The 27,126-nt window shown below is 39.1% G+C and overlaps 1 protein-coding gene across 1 annotated transcript in view; it reads right to left on the minus strand.

Annotated features, from left to right (window-relative positions):
• Positions 1-25,440, minus strand: part of camkva (CaM kinase-like vesicle-associated a) — a 30,061-nt gene extending 4,621 nt beyond the window's left edge. Inside the window, exons 1-4 of the mRNA XM_081380400.1 lie at positions 25,271-25,440; positions 764-871; positions 433-564; positions 137-211 (exon numbers count right to left, since the gene is read on the minus strand). Coding sequence (XP_081236526.1) covers positions 137-211; positions 433-564; positions 764-858 — 302 coding nt within the window. The 5' untranslated portion in view covers positions 859-871; positions 25,271-25,440. The remainder of the gene's footprint in view (positions 1-136; positions 212-432; positions 565-763; positions 872-25,270) is intronic.
• Positions 25,441-27,126: the final 1,686 nt, after the last annotated feature.

Here is a 27,126-nt window from a genome sequence, read left to right on the forward strand (position 1 = left end):
GCTGAGTAAATAAAAGAATTTTCATTTTTGTTCAAGTATTTCTTTAAAATCTACTCACAATGGAAGCAAACAGTATTCATTCACATTCTTGTATGTTCTTTTCCCCTCTCACACACAAAAATCTCAAAGCACTTACAGCTCCAGAAAGAGGAAGTACTCTTTTCTCGTCTCAAAGACATCTACCAGCTGGAGGATGTTATGATGCTTCACCCTGCGGGGAGAGACAGAGAGAAACTGTGACACTGTGAAAGGAAGCAGGCTAGGAACTGAAAAGAAATCATGACTATCTGCAAAAATAAAATCATTTGCATGGTAAAGAGTCGACTGCATTCTGCTATTCTTTTTAAACACATTTCAGCACTGAGCACCATCTGCAAGCACCTTTCTTCACTAAAATGTGTAACATCTAAATAACCTGTGCGGAAAACATACATTTTCAAGATGAGGATCTCGTTTTTGGCTGCTTTCCGTACTTTTCTCCCATCTTTCTTCAGGAACTTTTTACAGGTGTACATTTTCAGTGTGTTCTTGTCCTTCGCCCTGAAGATTTCACAAAACTCCTCCCTGGTGACAATAAACAGTGCTATTGAGTCAACATTGAAAATCTGGGATTTAATCTAATTTAAACCTGGAAATAATTTTTGGAAATAATTTGTAATGAAGAGTGCTTGTATTTAGAAAAGCATTTTCTCAAGCATACATTTTGCACAGAAAGATTACTATAAACAGGAATAAAACAAGAGGTAGATAGATTTGTACTCACGATTTCACTACCTGTCCCAGGTCATACTTATCCGTGACCTCTGAAGGACTGTTGTAGTCCTTCTTCTCTCCCAGAGTCAAACAGCCAAATGGCATGGCTGCTCCTGCCCTGGAAAGCAAACGCGAAATCATGTTTTTTCAAAAGAATCGGATGTAGGCCTACTACTGGCATGAATGATCACAAACCATGCGGTTTATTGAGGCAATGTGGGTTATTACTTTTCAAAGCAATTTCAACTGAGCTTATTATTTTAGTTTGGTGCGTAATAAATTTACAGCACATTGAAGGAGGGATGCATATCTAGGGGCCAGAATGAGATTTGTGCCAGTAATAAAACACTCATAACACTATAGCATCGTAGTGACCAGTTTTGAATGGGCAAACAACACTAAAATATTTTCTTCTGAAAATGTTTTGAATTATATTTACTATAAGATGATATTGCAATTATATAACAACACTGAATAAGCAGCACTATGCTTTGGTGCTTTTTAAATCATACCATGATAATATAATACAATACAGTTCAAACGTTTGTGGTCAGTAATATTTTTTTCTTTTTTTGAAAGAAATTAATACTTTCATTCAGCAAGGATGCAATAAAAATTGTGACAGTAAAGACTTTTACGTTGTTACTAAAATGTTCCATTTCAAATAAATATTGTTCTTTTGAACTTCCTATTCATCAAAGAATCCTGAAAAAAGTCACAGTTCTCAAACATATTAAAGGAGAACTCCGGTCAATTTTAACATTGAGCTCATTTTTTTGTAAATTTGGAGTGCTGTCAATACAGAGAACAACGACAAAAATCGGTGTTGCCTACACCGTGTTATCCTCTTTTTAAAATTTGCACCCTGTTGACTTCAATGGGGCAAGTTTTAAACCTGCTTTTAGCCTCTTAACATCCTTGATGTGTCATTACAAGTGCACAGCCAATGTGAGTGATTCCTTCAGAGTGATCACGGGTGAATCTGACTGCAGTAGATGTGAAAGATATGAATAAAAATGATGTTTATTCAGCCAGCGCACATACCTGTATTTTCTTCCTTTCTAAAAGCAGGTTTAAAACTTGCCCCATTGAAGTCAAAAGGGTGCAAATTTTAAAAAGAGGATAACACGGTGTAGGCAACACCGATTTTTGTCGTTGTTCTCTGTATTGACAGCACTCCAAATTTACAAAAAAAAATGAGCTCAATGTTAAAATTGACCGGAGTTCTCCTTTAAGCTGCACTTGTGAAGGATCGAAGGAATAAATTACTTTTTAAAATATACTTTAAATCGTAATAATATTTCACAATATTACTGTTTTACTGTATTTTTGATCAAATAAATGCAGCCTTGGTGAGCATGAGAGACTTCTGAACGACCACAAACCTTTGAACAGTGTTGTATACATAACAATATAAGCAAAAACCTGAAAAAAGCCACTGTCGCAATAATAATATAGAGGTACAAATCAACGCTGCTGCATCAGTCTAATCCTCCTTTATCTTACATCTGCAACATTGCCTCCATGCCTTCACAATCCTCTCAATGCACAAAAACGTTGATGATTAGATAATTTTTTGTCTTCTATCCACCCTTTGAGTGCACATTTTAATTGTGCATGTTTTGAAAAGCAGTTGATGTGTTGATGATGGTGTGAATTTAATAAATTATGAAGAGGTTTTGCTGTGAAGCCTTGCGATGCCGCTCCACATTCATTCATTGACAATTAAAATGCACACAGTTGTTTCTTTTTTTCCTTCCATTGAGCTGCAAGTGAGCTCCGCGACCCTTTGCATTTCTCTCCGTCTGAGCCAGAACTCAAAGAGGAATAAATTCTCATTTATCTGAGAGCGAGAGAAAAGTCAGTGAGAAAGAGGGGGAGAGAGAGAGATTTGGCAGACAGCACACTCATAACCAGTAATGAGTAATGCCTACAATTTATTCCAAAAATGACAATTTCCACTTGTGGCAGGAAGTAGCTCTGAAAAATTCTGATTCTTTGAACAGTATTCATACTTATTTATGACAGATCTGAGAGCAAGCAATAGGAAAAGACCGAAGCGACATCAGACAGATAAAAATGACTTTAATTGAACAGTCTTAATTTAGTTGCATTTGGATACTAAATGATGAGCGATATTAGATCCCATCAAAATAAAACATATAAATTGATAGAACTAACAATTAAAATTATATCATCATGTACTAACCATGAAACTTGAAGGAGGGTAGCCTATTTCTGCTGTCGAACACAAAAGATGATTTTTTTGTACATTTTTCAAAATATCTTCTTCTGTGTTAAACATGGAAAAAAGGAAGTAATACAGGTTTGGAACAAATGAGGGTAAATTATCATTTTTGGGTAAACAATGCCTTTAAAAGGTAGAATTCACTGCTGCAACAATTAGCTTTTAATAAAACCAGGCAGTTTCACCTGTTATATTAAAATAAAATAAGTTATATTTAGATATTTTTTCTTTCTTTTTCTGAAAAAGATTGCAATTGATCTTAGAATAAAAATATATAATTTGGCCATGACAAACATGGCTTCATTTTTTTGTGTAGCACTAGAAAGCATGATAGCTTAGCATTTCCTCTTTGTGTTAGTACTTGCTTTAATGTGCACTTTTTAAAAGGTTTCCTGGGGCTTTATTCCTTCGGTAATAAACACAACAGCGTTTTACATTAAAATTAACTAGTGAACTGGTGAAACGACCAAAGAAGCTCAAATCTAAATGCATGACACGCAGAGCCCAAAAGTCCCCAACCAGTGTTAAATTCCCCTTATGCAGCACATCATGTGATACTCCGTTAGTTTAATCTTCTCTGAAGAGCCTGAATAGACTCTCAAAACTCTATGAATCTTCTAAAAATGTCACCTAACTGTTTTGAGAGCTGGGAGGACAGCTATTATCTAATGCAGTATAACATACTGAAAGAAACGACAAAAAGGCCTCACACAAACAAGCAATTACACATCCGGCTGACAGTACAATTGCACCGCTGCTCGGGTCTGACCCAACAATTTGCCAAACACCATGACAGTCCTCAATCACACTGAAGCTCCACCGGATAATGTGACAGGATTTTGTCTCTAAAGCCTTCAGGCTTTTAACATTAACAAAGAACCAAGACAAAAACCAGCACAATAGTTCACATGCACTGCCCGCCTCTGAACTCTGCTGGGCTTGAACTTACTCTGAAACTTGCTGTTTGATGTTACAGTACAAAAACATCCTATTTTCTCTCCTCCACTCTCCCAGAATAATCCAGAAAAGGCAGGAGAGCAGACTGAAGCGCCATTACCACCCAGCAACTGAGTATCAACCAAAAAAAGAAAAGAAAAAAAGCCATTCCTGATATCCACAGTAAAGGGGGCATTACATAAATTACAGGCTGAGAGAGAGGCTGTTTGCTTTGCCCGTCAGAGGAGCACTAAGGTCTCTAATTAATCTCCCCTTGGCCCCAATGATTGCAGGAGACACTAGTTTTGCAAGGCCAATGCATGGTAATGAGGGGAGAGAGGTGCAGGTGCTTTAAAGACAGTTCAGAAGAGATGTTTAAAAATCTAACTGGGGCTGATGTATTTAGTAATGTTAACGTTTTGCATAAGCACTTAAAGTGTGAGTATCAAATATTTACATTTAAATTAATCATTTAGCAGACGCTTTTGTCCAAAGCGACCTACAAATGAAGAGAGCAATAGAAGCAGTCAAATCAACAATAGGGCAACAATATGCAAATGTTGTGACCAGTCTCAGCTAGACCAGCGCAGCACATGTAGCAAGTATTTTTTTAATATAATAGATATAGAATAGTAAGTGTTAGTATTATTATGTTAAATGTTGGCGAAAGATATGCGTCTTTAGTAGATTCTTGAAGATGGCTAAAGACTCAGCAGCTCGGGTTGAGATAGGCAGGTCATTCCACCAGCTTGGAACGTTCAAGGTAACGGTCCATGGAAGTGATTTTGTGCCTCTTTGGGATGGTACCACAAGGCGCCGTTCACTTGCAGAACGCAGTTTTTTGAATGAGTTAAGATATAGGGGTGCAAAACCAGTGGTTGTTCTGTAGGCTAACATCAGTGCCTTGAATTTGATGCGAGCGGCAATTGGCAACCACTGCGATTTTATGAGAGGTGTGATGTCGGTTCTTTTCGGCTCGTTAAAGACCAATTTGCAGCATTCTGGATCAGTTGCAGAGGTTTGACAGTTGATGCTGGAAGACCTGTCAAGAGAGCATTACAATAGTCCAGTCTGAATATAATAAGAGCTTGGACAAGGAGTTGTGTAGCATACATTAGCGTCCTAATGTTGTATAAGGGAAATCTGCAGGACTAGGCAGTTCTAGCAATGTGGTCTGTGAAGTTTAACTGATCGTCAATCACAACTCCAAGGTTCCTGGAAGGAGTTATGGTTGACGAACCCAGCTGAATGAGGAAGTTGTGATGAAGTGCTGGGTTGGTCAAGACCACAAACAATTCTGTAGAGTTGTGTGTAATCAGCATAGCAGTGACAGGAAAAATGAGAACCATGTTTCTAAATGAGAGATCCTAGTGATGACATGTAGATGGAGAAGAAAAGTGGTCTAAGCACCGAGCCTTGAGGCACCCCAGTAGTTAGACGTTGCGATGTAGACACCTCACCCCTCCATAACACCCTGAAGGGCCTAAGAGGTAAGACTTGAACCATTGGAGTGCTGTTCCTGAGATGCCTTTCATCTGAGGGTTGACAGGAGGATCTGGTGGTTAACTGTGTCAAAAGCAGCAGACAAATCCAGCAAGATGAGTACTGAGGATCTGGAAGCTGCTTTTGCCAGTCTAAGAGCCTCAATAACCGAGAGCAGGGTAGTCTCAGCCGAGTGTCCGCTTTTCAAACCAGACTGGTAGTTGTCCAGGAGGTTGTTCTGTGCAAGAAAGGTAGAGACTTGGTTGAAAACGAGTCGTTCAAGTGTTTTAGCAACGAATGGAAGAAGGGATACCGGTCCCCAGTGGGTTTCTTAAGCAGTGGGGTTATCCAAGTCAGCTTCTCAAATATGATGCATCATACATTTAATCCTTAAAAGCATGAATGTTTCGCCAATCATTATTACATATTCAGGTCTTTAGCGACCCAGATTTATATCTAACATTGTGGATGGATTTCTAACTGCCGCAAAAACTCTCCTGATACTTTAATAACAACTGGAACTTGGAAGGGTTCAATTCAAGCAGATGCCTTTTGCAATCATCACTGTCATTGTCACAGTTCATTTCCCCAGTACTTTCAGCATCTGGCTCATATTCGCGATCTCAACCATATTCTCAAAACTATCGTTTTCAACGTCTTCAAAATAAACATTTTGATTGCTGACAGCTTCTTCACCAGATCCACCATCAAGCAACAGTAATATTTGATTGTGTACAGTACTTGCTCTGCAGTAAATCGTTAAGGCATTCAAGTTTTGCCGATGATACTTGTGTATTCTTTTGTTTTATGTCTACAATAATTATGAGTGAAACATCATTGTGTATCATACATTGCCACCTTGAGGCATAAAGGTGAATTGCACTCATTAAGTCATCTGAGTTCGATTGTTGTTGTGTAGAAAAAAATCCCATTCACATTCCTTGGATCGCTAGCAAAAATTTGCTTAAAACGAGAAAACAGACATTCTTTTTAAAAAAAAATCTTGTTATATTGTTTATGATGAATAGACTGATGAATGAAGGCTGATGTCTAACTTTAAAAAAAATAGGGGTAGGGTTGTGAATGACGACCAGGATTGATAAAGACCCGAGGAATCTCTCAATCATCATTGTATTGCATTGCAAGTTTTGCCTCCACTATAAAAACTACAGAGCTTTGATCATACAACTAAGCATATAACATCTTACTAAGATTAGTGGGAGATATAGAGTGACATCTGATATTTACATGGATGTGTACAGGTTGTCTGTTATACTGCTACAACAATCTCATTGATTTACATTATAAGTTATCAGAATTTCATCTTATTTTTTGGCCATATAAATATCAGCAACTGCACCAAACTGCATATGTTTGCTCACTTTGGGCTTCTGAATAAAAACTGAGGTGTTTTTCCCTCCTCCAGTATGAGCTCCATATTCTCACTGTATCATACAGAGCCAAAAAAGTGTCATGTAGGCCTATATGATACTTAAAATACATATGCAAACTTATCTTTATTCTATATTTTGACTCAAAAGTGTTTTACAGGGTTAAATATTACGTTTATCTAAACTGTCTTAGGCGAAACAAAAAGAGAAACAAACTGTTAAAGTGTATTTAAAAATAATTTTAAATACACTGCAAAAAAGAAAAATTGGGGGTCATCTGTGCCTCTTGTATTTTTGCATTAGGAAATAAAACACAATATAACCCTTTAACCTTGTTTCTGATAAATTATGATATCAAGCTTCAGTATTTGTGTGTGTGCATGTGTCTCTTCGACGGAAAAGCTGTCTGTGCTCTGTAAAGCTGAACATTCAGTTTGAAGCCTTGAGCATTGTTTGTCTCTCTCTCTGCAGAGCTGCCAGCCGTGTCTACATTTGCTGTCACTCAGCCTTTTTATAAGACATGCTGCAAAGCTATATAGTGTTTTAAACTGCCTATTGAGCTTAACATCAAATAAGATTTTGGAATTGTTTCAGGACCAGCATTGTTCAAACAAATAATGATGTTTGGATTCATTTGTGTGCTGGGAGATTACCTGGACTGTTCAACTGTACTGTTTTACCAGTAAGCAGAAAGCTAAAAACAGATGAGATCTGCCCTAGACAGCAAAGAGATTAAATGGAAAGCAAATGGAGACTTTTGTCTTCTGTGTCTCAGATATTTCTCTTGAGAAAAAAGAATGTCTCACATGCATCTACTCTAGAGATTCAAAAGAGATCTCAGCAAAGTTTTAACTGAGCTCAGATTTGCCAAGACATCAAAAGTCAGAGATTTCGCTAACACTTTACAATAAGGTTTCATTTGTTAACAATAATTAACTAAATTAGTTAATATGAACTATATGAAAAAATATTCTAAAACATCACCGTGACCGTGAGCCTTAAGGCCCAGATATACTAACGGCAAATGTCTTTTTCGTTCTTCATTTTGGGATAAAATATACTGCGATATACTGTTATTGAACATCTGACGCCGCTCACACTGATGAGAGAGACGTTTAGATGAAAATGTAAATATGGGCTGCACGCTTTCCTCTCAATAAACAAATAAACAAACAACAAAATTAAGAAAACAGCAAGCATTTTTTTAAATAAAGCATAAGAAAAAACATCTGGTAAACTCCAGTGTGTTCATGTTTTCACGTACAGGTTAAGTCTGACTTCAACGGACTCATGAGGAGAAATGAACTGGAAAAGCTTTCCACTGGAAAGAAGGCAGAGCCTCCGCGCACAGCTACCCATTACATACCACAGACCAATGGTAGTATAAAGGTGTTTATCAGCCTGGAAAGGTTTGGAAAGCTCGATTTGGCAAGCTGTTTCGAACTCCCAAAACAAACTCCAAAAAAAGTTCGTTTTGGCCTGATTTTGTTCGAAATGACGTCACATCAGTTCATTCTATGATTTCGCTTGAAGTATATAGGGGCCTTTAAGCTATTAAAGTGCAACATTTTAGAAATTAAAATTTCTTCGGAGCAGTTTAAATAAAAAATAGTTAACATGCACAAAATGACAAGGAACAGCAAAATACATTTAAAAACATGCAGATTTACATACTTTTTGTATAGAGAAACACGTAAATGTCTTACAATAACCCAGTTACAATTTGTACAGTAATTCCATTACGTGTGTCTATGTTCAATTAACAAAATGCCATTTCAGCATTTAATACTCTAAATTGGCCATCAAGCCTCCATCGGCCATAACAAGAGTGTTTTATTCTCCTCTTAGCTAAAAAACATGCTCTCTAGAAGCAATCAAACAAATGAAGAGACATAACATCAATTAGCTGTGAGTCAACAAATGGAGACAGACATTATTTATCAAAACACATTCATATGGATGAGTTTATTCTTAGAAATGGGTACTTAGTAATCTAATTGATGGTGCATCATGTTGTTTTGTCTCTCATTTGGCACAATCATAGCATTAAGCTGTGTGTTATAAATGTACTCTGGCCATGAAAGCTGAGGCTTGATTAAAAACAAGGGAACTGTCCCAAATCATATGACAAAGGGTGACTGTGCGTAATCATGGACATTATAAACACAATAATTGACTTTTCTCAGTGGAAGCTTAAAGATAATATACAGTTAAATCATAAAAAAGTCAATATTGGCAAGTAATAAGCTGGGATAATGTACAGTCATTTACATGCATGACACATTTCTATCCCCACTTGCCATATAACACACAAAACTGTCAGGAGACTAAAAATGTATTAAAGCCTGAGACATCCAGACACCTCAAGAAAGATTAAACTGCAACCTAAATGCTGCTTTTGAGTCTAAAAGAAAATTAAAGATTACTGTAACAGTCATCAGCTTGAGTGCCCTTGAGAGCCACCTGAGGGCACTCCACATCAGACTATCATTATTCACTCACAACTACATTTCCCATAATTCACTGCCCGGACTCATCATCCCTAATTATCACATTCACCTGTCTCATTATATTGTTTAGTTCACCCCATATAAGCCTGGTTCACCTCATCATTCCCTGAAAAGTCTTGTACGTTGTTCAACTGCATTTCCTTTGTTGTTATTGTTCCTGGTTCTTGATCTCTGACCGTGTCCTGGTTTTCCTGTTCCTGCTTCACCCTCTGGATTTGTCTGTTTGTTTGGATTGCCTGCCTGTGTATGACCTTTGCCTGGATTCTGATTACGATTTTGATTTACTTTAATAAAACTGCATTTGGATCCTCAACCTTCGTGTCTTGGAGCAGGTCATAACAGAAGACTTCGCTAACATGGATCCAGCAGTTTGTCTCTTCCACCTCCGCCAAGGTAACCATCCAATTGAGGATTTTGTCAAAGAGTTTTGTAAGCTTAGCCATGGGTTTAACTTTAATGATGCTGTCTTAAAGGACATTTTTCGCCATGGACTTAATGACCTTCTTAACTACCTCATGCCTGACAATACCCCTCACTGGACTCTACCTCAGTTTATTGACCTTGCCCTTGCTGAGCGGCTCATCTTACATTTAATTGGCTCTATCACTCTCTCCTCTCTCCACCTATAGCTGGTGTGTGGTGAGCGCACTGGCGCCGTTGTACTGTGGCTGCTGTTGCATCATCCAAGTGGATGCTCCACACTGGTGGTGGTTGAGGAGAGATCCCCTGATATGATTGTGAAAGCACTTTGGCTGTACAGTAGTACATATGAAAGCGCTATATAAATGCCTCATTCTATTCTACTCTATTCTCATCATTTACTGTGGGCTTTACGGATGAGGAGTCTTGCAAGCCCATGGTATCCTCTAAGCCTGATCCACTGCACATCATGCCCATCATCATAGTGTTGGCAACTCCAGTGCTAACACCGCTCACCAGCGCAGTCACACCAGAGCCTCATCCCGCCATGGCCGCTGCCGAGCCTGAGCTTCTTCACGTCAGTCCTGCCGAGCCTGAGCTTCTTCACCTTAGTCCTGCCGAGCCTGAGCTTCTTCACGTCACGTCACGTCTGCCGAGCCAGAGACCGTTCACGTCACGTCTGCCGAGCCAGAGACCGTTCACGTCACGTCTGCCGAGCCAGAGACCGTTCACGTCACGTCTGCCGAGCCAGAGACTGTTCGCCGAGCCAGAGACTGTTCACGTCACGTCCGCCGAGCCAGTGTCTCCGGACAAGATGGGAGCCGCCATGTCGCCTGAGCCCTCAGCAAAGATGGCTGCCGCCACGCTGCTGGTTCCTGTTCCTGAGCCGGTTCCTGTTCCTGAGCCGGTGCCTGTTCCTGAGCCGGTGCCTGTTCCTGAGCATAACCCCATAGCTGCCCTCAAGAAAATTTTGGGGGAGGGGGGGCAGTGTGTCCCTTGATAGGGTAATGGAGGCCGCGCCTCAATGGCCACCTGAACTGCCTGCTCCACCCTGCTCGCCTGCAGTGCCTGCTCCGCCCTGGTCGCCTGCACTGCCTGCTCCGCCCTGGTCACCTGCTCGCCTGCACTGCCTGCTCCGCCCTGGTCGCCTGCTCGCCTGCACTGCCTGCTCCGCCCTGGTCACCTGCTCGCCTGCAGTGCCTGCTCCGCCCTGGTCACCTGCTCGCCTGCACTGCCTGCTCCGCCCTGGTCGCCTGCTCGCCTGCACTGCCTGCTCCGCCCTGGTCACCTGCTCGCCCGCACCGCCCTGGTCGCCTGCTCACCTGCACTGCCTGCTCCGCCCTGGTCGCCTGCACTGCCTGCTCCGCCCTGGTCGCCTGCACTGCCTGCTCCGCCCTGGTCACCTGCTCGCCTGCACCGCCCTGGTCGCCTGCTCACCTGCACTGCCTGCTCCGCCCTGGTCGCCTGCACTGCCTGCTCCGCCCTGGTCGCCTGCTCCGCCCTGGTCGCCTGCTCCGCCCTGGTCGCCTGCACTGCCTGCTCCACCCTGGTCGCCCTGGTCACCTGCTCGCCTGCACTGCCTGCTCCGCCTGCTCCGCCCTGCTCCGCCCTGGTCGCCTGCACTGCCTGCTCCGCCCTGGTCGCCTGCACTGCCTGCTCCGCCCTGGTCGCCTGCACTGCCTGCTCTACCCTGGCCTTCCGTCCTGCCGCAGTCTCCAGGTCCTCTTCCGCTCCACGGGCCTGGACCTCCATCCCGCCCCTGGGTCCGCCTCCGCTGCACCTCCCTCCTGGAGAATTTTAGGAGCATCTGGAAGCTGCTCCTTTGAGGGTGGCTATGTAACAGTCATCAGCTGGAGTGCCCTTGAGAGCCACCTGAGGGCACTCCACATCACTACATTTCCCATAACTCACTGCCCGGACTCATCCCTGATTATCACATTCACCTGTGTCTCATTATATTGTTTAGTTCACCCCATATAAGCCTGGTTCACCTAATCATTCCCTGCAAAGTCTTGTACAATATTCACTGCATTTCTGAGCTTTTCCTTTGTTGTCATTGTTCCTGGTTCTTGATCTCTGCCCGTGTCCTGGTTTTCCCGTTCCTGCCTCACCCTCTGGATTTGTCTGTTTGTTTGGATTGCCTGCCTGTGTATGACCTTTGCCTGGATTCTGATTACGATTTTGATTTACTTTAATAGAGCAGTTCATAACAATTACACTTCAATGACCTACAAAACTATTTCCTAAACATAAATATGTCTAGGATGTTTTACAGTTTTAAATAGCTTTAGAAATGTTTTAATAAAAAAAAAAGTCAGACATGGGCCTTCTAATGCTTTTCTTGTGCTTTCTAAAGTCAAATTGTGAAACTGACCCTCCCACAGAGTTATGAACAAATGATGGACATTAGAAGACCTGAGGCTTACAATCTTTACGGTAATCTTTATTACCAACTGTTGTAATACAATAGATAAAGACCTCACTAATTTAAAGCAGGAGGAATGAAATTTGCATAAACCCTATATGACCTATTTCAACAGAAAAAAACACTTATAAATAACATCTAGTGTTATTTACCACATTATAGTGTTATTCACCACATTATCTAGTGTTATTACCACTTTATACTATTTACAACAATATTCTTCACAATTATATTGTGAAATAAAATATATCCAGATTCATGATGTGCAGTAAAAACAAATGTGAGCTATTCATAATGACTCAAATGAAAAAGAATACACCTTGCATTTGCATCTGCATATATTATACATATACGTATATTAGGGCTGGACGATTGTTTTGCCACGATTTTATTCTTTTTAAATCAAGAAATTGTGGTTTTGAATAAAAATGTTAACAAGCGTTACAATTACACATGTTGACAATTCAGACCACATGATGGCGCACCTGATTAAAGGTGAACTAAGTAACTTTTTTATCTTAACCGAACAGCTTCGGAGTCATTGGAATGATTATATGTCTGTTTTCGGGTTGAATGGTGGTCTTCTCTCACCCCCCGAGCGCCTGTGAGCCGAAAAACCACCCTTGCAACTTTGGGCCGGCAGTATTGAGTGATATCAGGTCTCGCGATGTAACAAATTGCTTTACGGCACTGCACACATACACTATCTAAACATTTATATGCTAGCCTTCTGTGTATCATACAGACCTCAGTGGACATGGCTCCGTGTGTTCGCCGGCTTCTTTGAAAACAAATGCACATGACCCGCGGGAGAAGATGGGAGGGGGGGCGAGTCGCCAACGAGTTTTGACGACAGTGTTGTCAAATATCTATTCCGAAGCTGTAGGGGGAGCTCTATAGAGAAACCCCCGAGCAAAAAGCGAGAAAACAGCGAAGAAATCAGCAAAGCTGCATAGTGCTGCTTTAACCGCTCTTGTGTGACGCTCTATGAATGTAGAAGACATCACTAATCTTAAACCTGTTCACTGAGAAATGTGTAATTGCACTGCAGTGGGCAGTGGGATGGGAAAAGTTATTAGACGTGAGTTGAACTTTTTTTTAACTTGAGTGCTACGTTTTTAGAATGCCGTTTCATGGGTGAGACGCTGAAAAAGATGTGAGAAACGAGATTTGAGATTTAAGATTTTTAAGTTTGTACAATATTTGCCTTCATATTTCATGCATATTTTGTGCAGAGATACTTAACAATTCATTTGTTTAAAATTTACACCATGTTGATCACTTCGTGCACTTGGAATTTAACTTTTTTTAACCAGTAAATAAAGAGAATGTTACATATTGTAAAATTAAAAGCATCAAAATCGAAATTGGATTTTTTTGCCATATCGCCCAGCCCTAACATATATATTATCAATATAATTTTTTATAAAATCTCCTCCTGTGTTCCACAATAGATGAGTCATGAGACCTGAAGGTGGGTAAATTATGCTTAAAGTCCCCCGTGGTGAAAATCAAGCTTTTAATGTTGTTTATACACTCACCTAAAGGATTATTAGGAACACCATACTAATACTGTGTTTGACCCCCTTTCGCCTTCAGAACTGCCTTAATTCTACGTGGCATTGATTCAACAAGGTGCTGAAAGCATTCTTTAGAAATGTTGGCCCATATTGATAAGATAGCATCTTGCAGTTGATGGAGATTTGTGGGATGCACATCCAGGGCACGAAGCTCCCGTTCCACCACATCCCAAAGATGCTCTATTGGGTTGAGATCTGGTGACTGTGGGGGCCATTTTAGTACAGTGAACTCATTGTCATGTTCAAGAAACCAATTGTGACATGGTGCATTATCCTGCTGGAAGTAGCCATCAGAGGATGGGTACATGGTGGTCATAAAGGGAAGGACATGCTCAGAAACAATGCTCAGGTAGGCCGTGGCATTTAAACGATGCCCAATTGGCACTAAGGGGCCTAAAGTGTGCCAAGAAAACATCCCCCACACCATTACACCACCACCACCAGCCTGCACAGTGGTAACAAGGCATGATGGATCCATGTTCTCATTCTGTTTACGCCAAATTCTGACTCTACCATCTGAATGTCTCAACAGAAATCGAGACTCATCAAACCAGGCAACATTTTTCTTCAACTGCTGCTCATCTGCTGTTGTAGCTCATCCGCCTCAAGGTTGTGCGTGTTGTGGCTTCACAAATGCTTTGCTGCATACCTCGGTTGTAACGAGTGGTTATTTCAGTCAAAGTTGCTCTTCTATCAGCTTGAATCAGTCGGCCCATTCTCCTCTGACATCTAGCATCAACAAGGCATTTTCGCCCACAGGACTGCCGCATACTGGATGTTTTGCCCTTTTCACACCATTCTTTGTAAACCCTAGAAATGGTTGTGCGTGAAAATCCCAGTAACTGAGCAGATTGTGAAATACTCAGACCGGCCCGTCTGGCACCAACAACCATGCCACGCTCAAAATTGCTTAAATCACCTTTCTTTCCCATTCTGACATTCAGTTTGGAGTTCAGGAGATTGTCTTGACCAGGACCACACCCCTAAATGCATTGAAGCAACTGCCATGTGATTGGTTGATTAGATAATTGCATTAATGAGAAATTGAACAGGTGTTCCTAATAATCCTTTAGGTGAGTGTATGTCTACAGTATGTGGTGTTTTTAATATGCTTTCAGACAAACCATATGCAAATTCATGTCAACACCATTGCTGAGTATTTTCTCCTTAAAACTGCTAATTTGCATATTCATAGAACCGCGTATACTAAATGAGGCAAGGGTGTAGAGTTCCATTCAAGCTATTTTAAAGCATGAAGAAATTTTTTTTAAATATGTAATTTTGGTGATCAAAGATGGGTTTTAAGGGATTCAATTATTGACTACAGGGGGACTTAAAAGCAAATGATCTGAGGAAGGTGTGACTTTGAACTAACCAAATTTAGAAGTGTAAATCCATGTTTTCTGCCAAGTACACTGTTAATATAACCTACACTAACAAGCAAAAAAAAAAAAAAAAAAAAATCTTATAAGATCTTTAAAGAATCTTTAAAATCAATCTTCTCAGAACTGAATTCCTCCTATTTGGTCAAAAACACATCATATCTTACACATGACTCTTAAATAACGCAACACACCAGATTTCTGGTGATTCTATAGATGGACACCACAGGCCTAGCGGACAGCAGGATCCTTAGGCCTCTTCAAAGGGTGAATCTTATCAAGCTGTGGTGAAACAGTAGGTGCCAGATGGCTTAGTACAGCACCAAGACACACACGCACATGAAAAAAAAAAAAATCTCCCTCTGATGTTACAACAAGGAGAATTCTGACACAAATGAAGGAACTCACTACACATTAACTACACATTTTATCCATATTAAACCGTACAAGTGTACTTTTTGTAGTGTAAACGGTCATATGGAGTGTGAGTCAAAACATTCCTGAGACTTAACAGACAACATCAAAGAGCACAATACAACCTTCAAAGAGGGCAGTGCATCTTATCTTACCTGTCTAATGCCTCCACAACGCCACAAGCTGCTGCAGACAGAACCTTCCCTTCCCAAAAACACCAGCGAGGTCTCTCTGAGCAATGGCTAATTGGAGGGATTCTGTGCGTATTAAGAACCCTGGTTTCGCTTCACACCCAGTCGGCTAATCTGTCCATTCTGTTCCTTATGTTGTTTGTTGCCTTGGTTACAGTCATACATAAATGCAGTGGTACAGTACAGTGCGGCTGCTTTAGAGTAAAGCCAGCAGCAGTTGGGCTAGTGGATTCAAGAGGGGAGCTGGTCATTTGCGCAGTACTGCACAACACAATTCTACATTTAAGGACTCACAAAAATCTCTCCCTAAGGTATTCTTGGAATATGACCAAAAAGTTTAGATTTGTGTCCTTGACCAGTGTGGGAGATGACTTTTGAGAGTGTTCGATAAATCCCTCTGTACTTTTCTGCCGTGCAAATGTAATCGGTCCAACTTGACCTGCTTCAAGCGTGCACAGCTCTTACTGGCCTACGTCTGTTACACAAAGGCAAAATGCAGTTACTATATGTTTTGTCACAACTGAGTTAAGTCTCTTTGATTATGATCTGTCCTGTGACAGATGGGTTAGGATCAACTGTGTAAATGTAAAGTCGATGTCCCCCAAATAACAGACCGGTGTGCAATAAATTCAAAAACGTCATGCAAGTTTAACGCAGCAATGGTATAACAATGGTGCTGTGAACACCAACGCATATTTTTCAAAATCCATAGTTTAGTTGATCTTAATAAGTGCTCATTGTCAGTTGTAAACACAATGGCTTTTTTTTTTCCATAAGGAGGTTTGGCGTCACAACGGCTTTGTTTCCAGGCTGACCTTTAAAGAACGCGACTCTCCCGGAAATTCTGGAGAATTCAACCAATCAGATTACGACTTTGAAACTCCCAAACTGTTTCCCATTTTGTGTGCCATATACATCAGATGTTCAGCCAACAATCCGAGGGTGTGACGTCTGAGACTAAAGATAATTAAACTATTAGTTGAAGAAATTAAATGAAGCAATGAGCAATGCAACACTTCCTCTAAATAAATCTGTAAGTGTCAGGGCAAATACTAACTAATAATAACCAAATAAAATGAAATGGTTATTCATCAGGAATCGAATGGATCATGAAAAATTATATATATTACTGGCAGCTGGAATGGAGAAGTTGGAAAATAAAAGGGTTTTGTTTTGTGACGTCAGTAGGAAGACAATGCTATTCGATTATTTTTTAACCCATAACTTCCAGAAAATATTTTTCACAGACTGCAGAAAAATGTGTTATGCCACTGCACTGAACAAAGAGTGCTGCTCAGTTAACTTCATTTCCTGCCTGTTCTGGGCATGCTTCCACCGAAAAACATTGAGGGTGGATCACTTAACAACAAGCACCCGCCTCATGATAACACCGTTTCCCAGGCAACAAAAAAGGAGGGAAAAGCAATAGCTTCTGGATTCCAACAGACTATAAAAGCAAAGATGTTGCTCTATTTTATTCTATGGCTGCTTTTCAAGTATTAGCTTGCAGTGAGAGAACCACAGCACTTCTCAAGAGAAGTCTCAAATTCTCAAGCTTTACCTTGGAAGTCTTGCATCAGACTGCTCTCTTGCGGAGTAGGAAATAGTTTTGGGAATCAGTGATGGGTGTGTTAGCAGCAAACAATATTTCCTGAATGCTGGTAATCTAATAAAACATATCCCTCCAAGCTTTCCACATTACACCACTGGGCTTCCATATTCTCACTGCTAACCCAAACCATTGTTTTCAAAAAACTGTAACAGCTAAACCTACAGCTAACCTAAAAAAGAGACAATTAAATATAAAATCTGAATTAAAAACCAATATCAGACCCAGTTTACAAAGACAAAAACCCTCAATCTTCTCAAAAGAATTAAGACCAACACTCAATTAAAAAAAATGAAAGATATTGTGATCAATGAAACCCTACTGAACATTTCATTAAATTGGACTCGAGCTAATGTTAAAACTAAAATAAATAGGCTGGACTTTCCAAGAGAACCATTATCTACTGTTGCTGGAAATATTACGAAGCTGAGGTGCTTTAATATCCCATGAACTTGTGTGAAACTAATGACTCCAACAAATCCATTAACCATGTCCATAAGTCCAGATCCATTAGACCTGCATGCACTAATGCATCCCCAGATGGTAATGGAAATGTTGACTATGTGAAATGAGGGGGTGGGTGAAATATTAATTAACATCTCCATTTTAAATTCCCATTTGTATTTGACTGTTTGGACAGACAGTCAAATCACAGTCACTCTCTGAAGCTAGCAGAGTAATACTTAACCAGAGAAGTGAAAGTTATTGTATTTTATAGTTTTCGCATAAAATAACATGTAAATGTAAAATTGACAGACGCAGTTGACTGCATCGCATATTCATGGTAAATAAAGTTATCAGTTTTGAAATCAGTGTCTTTTCTGTCAGGAGACAGGACAGATTGAGATACTCTTGGGGGCATTAATCTAGGTCATGAGGGCATGTGTCATGTGTCATGTGTGATGCTGAGTTTTATGGGCCCCAATAAAACTCAGAAACTGTAGATTCAGTCCTATTATTTTTCTTCAGTAATTTTTTACTCCAGTCTCTCTTATCTCTTTCACACACAGACACACTGATACTCATCCTCTTATTTTATATCCGTAGAAGCTGCTCCAGGGAATTTGGTGTCAACTGGAGGTTTCTATTTAGACAGAAATAAAACAGATGAGATCTAGCGATCTCAAATTTCTCGGCTATGGCAATAGTGACACTGTTTTAAAGTCCGCGTGAACCGGAAGTTGCAAACGACTTTTCTCCAGTGTTGTGACGCATTTCCCAGTGAAAAGGAATATTGAACAGAGGGCAGGGTTTTACTCTAGCGCTCCTCCTCTCCATCTCTGCTCATAACAGACTAACGGTTTGAGGGGAGAGGTTAAGCATTTCCCAACCCAAGCCGTCAAACCTACATCATCAGAGAAGGAACGCCATTCCAGACCGGAAGTAACTTTCCAGACTTTGATTAAAGATTACGACGGCAAACAATTTTTTTCTGTGTATTAACTTGCACGGATTCATTTTTCACCACAAGACTAGTAATATGCGCTAACAAAGTAAATAGGGTCAATTTTGACTTCAGTTGGACTTTAAGCACTGATTTTATAGATATAGTCACGTGTTGAGTTGGTGATTAAAGGAAAAGTTCGGTATTTTACACTTAAAGCCCTATTTACAGATCGTTTCTGATGAAATAGAACGGTTAAGATTAAAATTTGGACACATGCTGCTGTCCCGAGAATTTTAGGTTTATTTTGCTTTCCCCCCACCTACAGAATGGCAGCCTATGGGCACTGGAACAATCCTTCCTAAAATGCATTAAACTTTCGTTTACAAAGACGTAAAACTCACCGAGTGGTCAGGGGTGTTCACTGATATGCTCACACAAAAATCGCTGCAAAAGATGCTTTCCAACAGGTTTTATTGTAGTTTTTGTCCAACTCCTTCGACTTGTATTGAAAGAGCTGTGTGAGGTACGTTACTCCGCCGCTTCTTCTTCTGCTTGTTCTGTGTATTCAATGAAATGCCAGTGGTTTGCTTGCAATTGGCAAAGGTGCATTATCGCCACCAACTGAGCTGGAGTGTCTATTATTCAAGCTCTCAACGGAAGAATCTACAGGTATGAGACGTTTGGAAAAATAGATCCACAGTTTTACAACGAATTGTAAAACACCTGTTGGAAAGCATCTTTTGCAGCAATTTTTGTGTGAGCATATCAGTGAACACCCCTGACCACTCGGTGAGTTTCACATCTTTGTAAACGAAAGTTTAATGCGTTTTATGAAGGATTGTTCCAGTGCACCTATACACCCATTCTAGAGGTTTTGGGGAAAGCGAAAGAAACCTAAAATTCTCGGGACAGCAGAATGTGTCCAAATTTGAATCTTAACCGTTCTATTTCATCAGAAACGATCTGTAAACAGGGCTTTAAGTGTAAAATACCGAACTTACCCTTTAAAACTAAATCAGGTTATAACAGATCTGCTGCTTAAAGGCCCACAGAAGTACCTTGAAACGCGCAGCTTTGTATGATGCGTTGACGTAATTTCCACTGAAACAGGAAGCTAAGGCGGGACATATTGAATGGCTTCTCCGCCTTTTCAAATAGCCAATAGCGTTTAGTTTACCTCACAGACTGCAGTCGTATACTTGACAGCACCATGGAAACGAATCCGAACGCTGATACGTTGGATTCAATAGTAACGTTAGAGGTGTGAATAAATTCTAGCCATTTCATTCTGAAAACGGAATAAAACTCGAGCGTTTGAACAACCGAACACACATCTCCAACCCATATTGCTCCGTGACGTGACAACAGTAGTGATGTCCGGTTCGTGAACCGGTTTTTTTTTTGTGAACCGGTCGAACCAGTTCACCAAATCGAACTGAATCGTTCAAAAAAAGAGTCATGATCCAATTTTCTAAAGTTACTCGCTTTCAGACGTGCCTGACAATCACTCCGACTCGAAATGAACAACATCCCGGAGTATATGTAACTCCAGTAACTCCGACAGTTAACTGATGGAACTGATGAGCACGAGCAGCTGACATTTGAGCATGTGTTTACTGTCGAACATACAGTCCGGTACAGCCACAGTCACTTTGGCCAGGTGGTATTTATAGCATAGGGGGCGGGACGCTTCAGATTCTAGAGATGATTTGATTGGACATAAGATGTGATGAGAAGCTGAAGTCCACGGTGACGTCATACAAATCTGTGATCCATTTTAGCGGAAGTGAGAGACTGTATGTTTTGAATGCTTATATCTCCTAAATGCTAATTTTGTCATTGTTCTGGAACACACCAGCTTATTTATAACATTAAGGCTAACATATTCATCCTAAGATCCAAAAAACTTAAATTTTGATTTCAGGAGACCTTTAAAGACACAGGTTTAGACACATCTGATCATCATTCACAATTAAAAAAGTATTTCTATTCCATTTTCTACATTACTTTCAATGCAAGCATGCTGTAGCTAGCAGATAATATAGAATTTTATATGTTGTAAAATAGCAGATTGACTGATGCATTCTGAAAGGTATTTGGCACTATTCATATATATTTTAAATACAACCTATGCTTTTACATAAAGCCTTATGAAAAAACACTAATGTCTAAAAAATGAAATAAATTGAATTAGATTAGATTTAGATTTCAAGAATTATAAAGACTGCACTTGCGAAAAGTTTTAGTCAATTAAATATTTTAGAGCTTAAGGTTATTAGAACAAAATTTTAATCACTATTTTTACAATTCTTAATTTTATTCATTTCAATTACTTTTCCATGCCTGGAAATCAAAATTAAAATACTGTGATACTTCCAAGTATTCCATGATTAGTGGAACCTTGTAAAAAGAATCAAAAGTGCTATATGTAATGTTTTTCGACCACTAAAGCATAAAAAAAAACATAATATGTTTGCAGATACTTAGGAAACATTCTGTGTGTTCTGTTCCGTGTCGGAATGTCTGTTTTTGTTTTGGTCTGTGTGATCCTGCCCACTGCCAGTTTACTCCATAGTATTTCAACACCCCGGGATGCCAGTTGGAGGAAAACACAGATTATTGTAGCCAAGGAAGCAAGCAAATGAACTGGGTATGAGATTGCTATACCTGACTAAAAAGCCTCACCATCCATCTAAAAAGCTCTATGACCAGAGGCATATTAAACTGTGGATAAATCACCTCATTAACTTGACAGTGTAATGCTCAGCGTCTTCCATTGTCAACTGCGCTCGTTCCTGTTGCGTGTCCTCAAACTGGCAACCCGCCTAAGCATCAAGTCTGAGGCAGAGGGGACGGAGGAAACAGCTCTCTCCAATATTTCTAATTTTGACAGCAGTACCCATTTCCACCACTAAATGTCATTATTACATAATGCACCTGTAAACAATTGCTGCATCCTAAAACACCACTAAAAAAGTATGTTCTATATAGTATTAATGTGTGTAGTATGAATGTAATCTGGACATATTACATTCGGCATGTGGTCATTATCACCTGACCTACCAGCGTCAGTTGTGTCGCTTCACTGCCATTCACAGGCCTCTCCCATGCATGGCCTCATGGGATAGTAAAGTGTACAACATATGCACACTTCAGAACCTCACCGAAAGTAGAAGGTCATCTGGGTACTTTCGACTACTCTTTTATGAGTACTGTGAATTCGGACTTCTTTGTCACGTACTGTTTTTCGCCCTATACTATATAGTAGGGAAGTATGCAATTTCAGATGCAGCCAATGGTTTTCTGTTTTCCACAAAATTACAAACAATGTTCAGAAGTTTGGGGTAAGATTTTTTTATATTTTTGAAAGAAGACTTATGTTCACCAAGGTTACATTTATTTGATTCAAAATACAGCAAAAAACAGTAATATGATATTGTGAAAGATTATTGCAATTTAAAATAACTGTTTTCTAATTGTATATATTTTATATTCAATTTATGTTTCATTGTTTTATATATCAATGTATAATGTAATTTATTATTGTAATGGAAAAGCTGAGTTTTCAGCAGCAAATATGCTGATTTGGTGCTCAAGAAAAATTCTCATTATTAACAATTTTGAAAAAACAAATTTAGGATGAAAAAAGTTTAAAAGAATGCCAGGTATTTGAAATTGAAATATTTAGTAACATTTTAAATGTCGTTTCAGTCACAATTTTACACACACTTGATGAATAAAAATATTTATTTATATATATATATATATATACCCCAATTTTTTGAATGGTAGTTTATGAAACGTTATGTTAAAAAAACAGTCAGAAATAGCCAAAACTCTGCGCACTAATATTTCTGCAACAGGCACTTGAATGGTGGAAAAGAGCACATTGAAAAGACCTAATCACTGGATTATATTTAGTTTGGTTATATTTTTTGGCAACCTCCGTCTGAGACACTGATCAACAGGTTGTTGAGAAAAGATAGAAAGTTCTGGCTAAACTACTGTGGCCAGTGGTCCGCCATTATAAAAGTGTTTCGTTTTGATTCAGTTTTAGGAAAAGTGTAGTGGGGAGGGGGAGGGTGTGCTCTTGTTCATCACCTTTGGTGCAGTGCGGGTGTTGGCTGGGGGTGGAGGTGGGCCAGGTGTTATGTTATATAAAGGGATGACGGGCCCTGCTAAGAGCTCTGGAGAACAGGATGGTGTTTTGATCAGAGGTGGTGGGTGTTTTAGCCCGTGGGTTGCATTCACACACACATACTGTACAGACACAAACACGGTGTCCGGGCTGCTTTGTGCTCGTCTTCTATGTGAGCCACAGAGAGCAAGGTCAGTTATGCTATTCTATCTATTGATACCATAACATCCTTAAAATCTAGCAGATGGACTCCTTTGAGCAGATGGATACAGATCAAATTGTCAGAAAACAACAGTGACAAAAAAAAACAAGAGGTGGACACACAATACAAACTTAACGAATTTTACAACAAAAACAAGATTCATACTATTTATCTCCTCTTTCTTGAGTAAAAAAAGCCAGAATGCAACAACTAAACAACTAGTGCAACAATCATTGACTGTTACATAAGAAATAATTGCCTCTCAAGCAATACTGTGACCACTAAATTACAGGTTGAGAGTGTTTAAAAGAAATATCCTAGGTTAAATACAAGTTAAGCTCCATTACCACAGGAAAAAAAAACCCTGATAAACATAAAATGTTGACAATTATGGACTCAGAATTGAAGTCTATGGGGAGAAGTACACAACAGTCCATTGTTGCACACACTCACACACACACATACATATATACCAATTACAAATGAGCTACAAAGATGAAATCATACATGGCCACCAAAATATAAAGGATTATATAATTTAACGTTCTTGAAGGTAGGGAAATCAAATTAAATGCCTGGTTTATTGTAATCATATTAGTGGATTTTAAATGACAGAACTATCATTTGAATAAGCAAGTTATCTTATAATTAAACCTATAACATCTACAAAATCTATGATTCTGTAGATTTAAAAAGATCATGCCTGACCAGATGGGGAGGGTTGGAAGTTGGAACACCTTCCATTGTTTGTCTGGACGATGGACAGACCAACATTTTTTTTTTTACTCCAAGACAACACAAGACAAGACAAAGTAGCGTATTGGTTATGCACCACACACACACACACACACACACACACACACACACACACACACACACACACACACACACACACACACACACTGTCTGTCATTAAAGTAACTAGGTTTTTTATATGGTTTGCATTATAAAATGTCTCCTATTTGTTCCCATTTATGAATTAAATAAATGTGTAACACTTTAAAATAAGGTTCATCAGTTAACATTAGTTGACTACAATAGCTAACATGAACTAAGAATGAACAATACTTCTTCAGCATTTATTAATCTTAGTTCATATAAATTTCAACATTTACCAATACGTTAATAAAATCAATATTTGCTAACATTCGTTAATGCACTGTGAACTAACATGCACAAACAATGAACAGCTCTATTTTTATTAACTAATATTAACAAAGATGAATAAAAAGTGTATCAAATATTGCACATTTTTAGTTCATGTTAGTTACTACATAAAGTGTTACCAATGTCATGATGATCTTATGTCTATAATGAATTAAGTAAATTTGATCACCACAATAAAGTAAAAAGTCGTGTAGAGTAGTGTGCTAGGTTTTAACAGCAGTACTCTCTGTTCTTTACACTAATTTACACAATTTAAGCTTATACATTTATTAACCACTTTAATCAGAGCATAAATATGGGACTTACGTTTGAGATATATAGAACAAAAACACAGATGTTGTTACAGACGCTGAAACAAAACCCTCAAAATGTCATTATGTGCAGCATTGGGCAACGTTGTGTCATGGTGGACTGCAAAAATTTAAAAAAAGAAAAATTTCAAATCCATTAACCGCAAGAGTGTAAGCAGCATCCATACAAAATGTATATTACCTGTAAGTATTTACTTGGTTTACCAAATTACATAACACATTGTTGGCCAATACCACACAGAATACTTAACATTCCAAAATTGCACTTTTGTCATCTAGTAAAAAGGTTCAAACTCACTTAGAGTCTATAGGCTACTGCACTGGTGGTGGGATCAACTTCTATTTAACATTCATTAAAGAAATCAACTGAGGCTGAACTGATGAATTACAGAACTTTTTCTGTCAAGAAATAACGAACTAAAGAAAGAAACAGCTGTGTCCACTTGCGCACAACATGCAGTGATGATAGGTTTGATGTAAGCATACTTTTGTGTGCGCGGAACCTCTTAAAGTTGTTGAAAGAGTTTGTGCAGTCCTCTAGTTTTAGTTACAGATGGTGTCACAGGTGAATTTGCTTCAGAAAAGAAAAATAGCGACCCGGTTTTTTTAAACGTAACTGACACAATCTACTACGAAAGCGTTGGGTAAAATCAGTAAGGGGAAACAAATATACGCATTCAGCGAGAACCATATAGGTTGAATTGATGTAACCACGAAGACTTACCAGATAATATGAGCGATTCAGAGAAATAGATGTATGAAGGGTGGCGTTCTTGATCGCTTCCCCCAGAGAGTCTCCTGATGTTTGAGTTCCCGGTAATTAAATTTTTGGCCAATATTCCGCGTGCCACGCTCTATTCGCGCGCTCTGCTGCCAACCCAGAAACCTGCACTTAGAGCGCGCTCTCGATTTCTCTCTCTCTCTCTCTCTCTCTCTCTCTCTCTCTCTCTCTCTCTCTCTCTCTCTCTCTCTCTCTCTCTCTGTGTCTCTCAGGTAGAGGTGCAGTATAGGGTTTAGCTGCAGCTGAAACTGCTCTTTGCTGGTTTAACACAACTACAGTATATCTGAGGATACAATCTTTTTGTATCAAAACGTAATGTTTTAACGTTCATTAACATACAGGTATTGGTTATGAGAACACAAAACGGTAAAATGGTCGAAAACAGTTGCAGGTTAAAGGATAAGAGTAAAAAGCTCCCATTAATTGGGTAATTCCTGTTATGCAGTACATTTTCATGTCCCTGTCATGTATGTCTTAATATATTGGATGAAATATTACACTTTCAAAGATTATTTTTTTTTGTCAAAATATCTCATTTTGGCCTGGTTTCACAGACAGGGTTTAGATTAAGCCAGGATTAGGCCTTAGTTCAATTAGGACATTTATATAGCTTCTATAATGTCTTAGAAAAACACATTACTGGTGTGCATCTTGAGACAAAACAATGGCACTAAAATCTTTTAAGATATGTCAGTGCACGTTGCTTTCAGTAAAGACAGCTCAAACATGCATTTTTAGGCTGGGACAAGCTTAAGCTTTGTCTGTGAAACCGGGAGAAAAATTATTAATAGTATATATTATATTATTTTTTATTTTTTATATTATTTTACTACTTTGGTTGAAGCAAACTAGCCATTTATAAAGAAATCTAAACTGTTTAAATCCAATCTGGGACCTACTTACCCCTTTCTCACACACATACTGTTACAGTCCTGTAAAATAAAGGCAAAAACAACTTGTAAAAAAGCATTTTTCTATCCACTTCACTTACTTTCTATAGTGTAGATAAATCAAGCTATACCTATAAAGTTTAAGGGGCCTGAGTTTGACCAGAGCATCTTTCTGAAAGTATTATGTGCTTTTATAGAAAAGCTTTCTTAATTCAAGACAAGAATAATCATATTTAAAAAGTCAGAGTTCCAAAGGTACAGCATAACAAGAACGACCCAAGTCCAAAAAGAAACAGCTGCAAAATAGGCCTACTCTTTTTTTTTTTTTTAACAATGCCTGTTTTTTTACAGTTCAATTACAGTTATTTCTGCAAAAGGGCATGTGCTGTAGGCCTATATCTAAAATTAAGCTTTGTAACTGCATGGGTGTAATTGTGGAGTGTGTGGCATCTGTTTCTGTTCTTTTGGCTTATATGATTGTAGCTCTTCTCACACATAACTTATAAATAGTGTGTTAATCTTGCTCGCCTTTCTTATAGTTCTTAGTTACACCATTAAAAACAGTAAACCTTCAATCATACATGTGTTAGATGGCAAAATAATCACTAGTACCATTGTCTTTCCCCCCCCCCCCCATAAATTTAGTGATGGGGTATGCCGATGCTTTCATAAGTTTTAATAATGTTTAAGTAATACCAGCTCCCACAGAGTTTGTTATTAATGTCTGCATATCTCTGCCGTTTTTTCCAATTATTTTAATTGTGACATTGTCTTTAAAGTCGAATATGTAGATTTAAATGTTTTAATTTAAATTGACACTTAAATTTTATATTTTCATATTCACACATTTTGTTTGTAAATATATATCACTCCAGGCGTCAAAAATCCTGGATAGTGAAAATGCTTTTA

Source organism: Scardinius erythrophthalmus (assembly GCF_964197995.2).
Source record: "Scardinius erythrophthalmus genome assembly, chromosome: 12".
NCBI lineage: Eukaryota > Metazoa > Chordata > Actinopteri > Cypriniformes > Leuciscidae > Scardinius > Scardinius erythrophthalmus.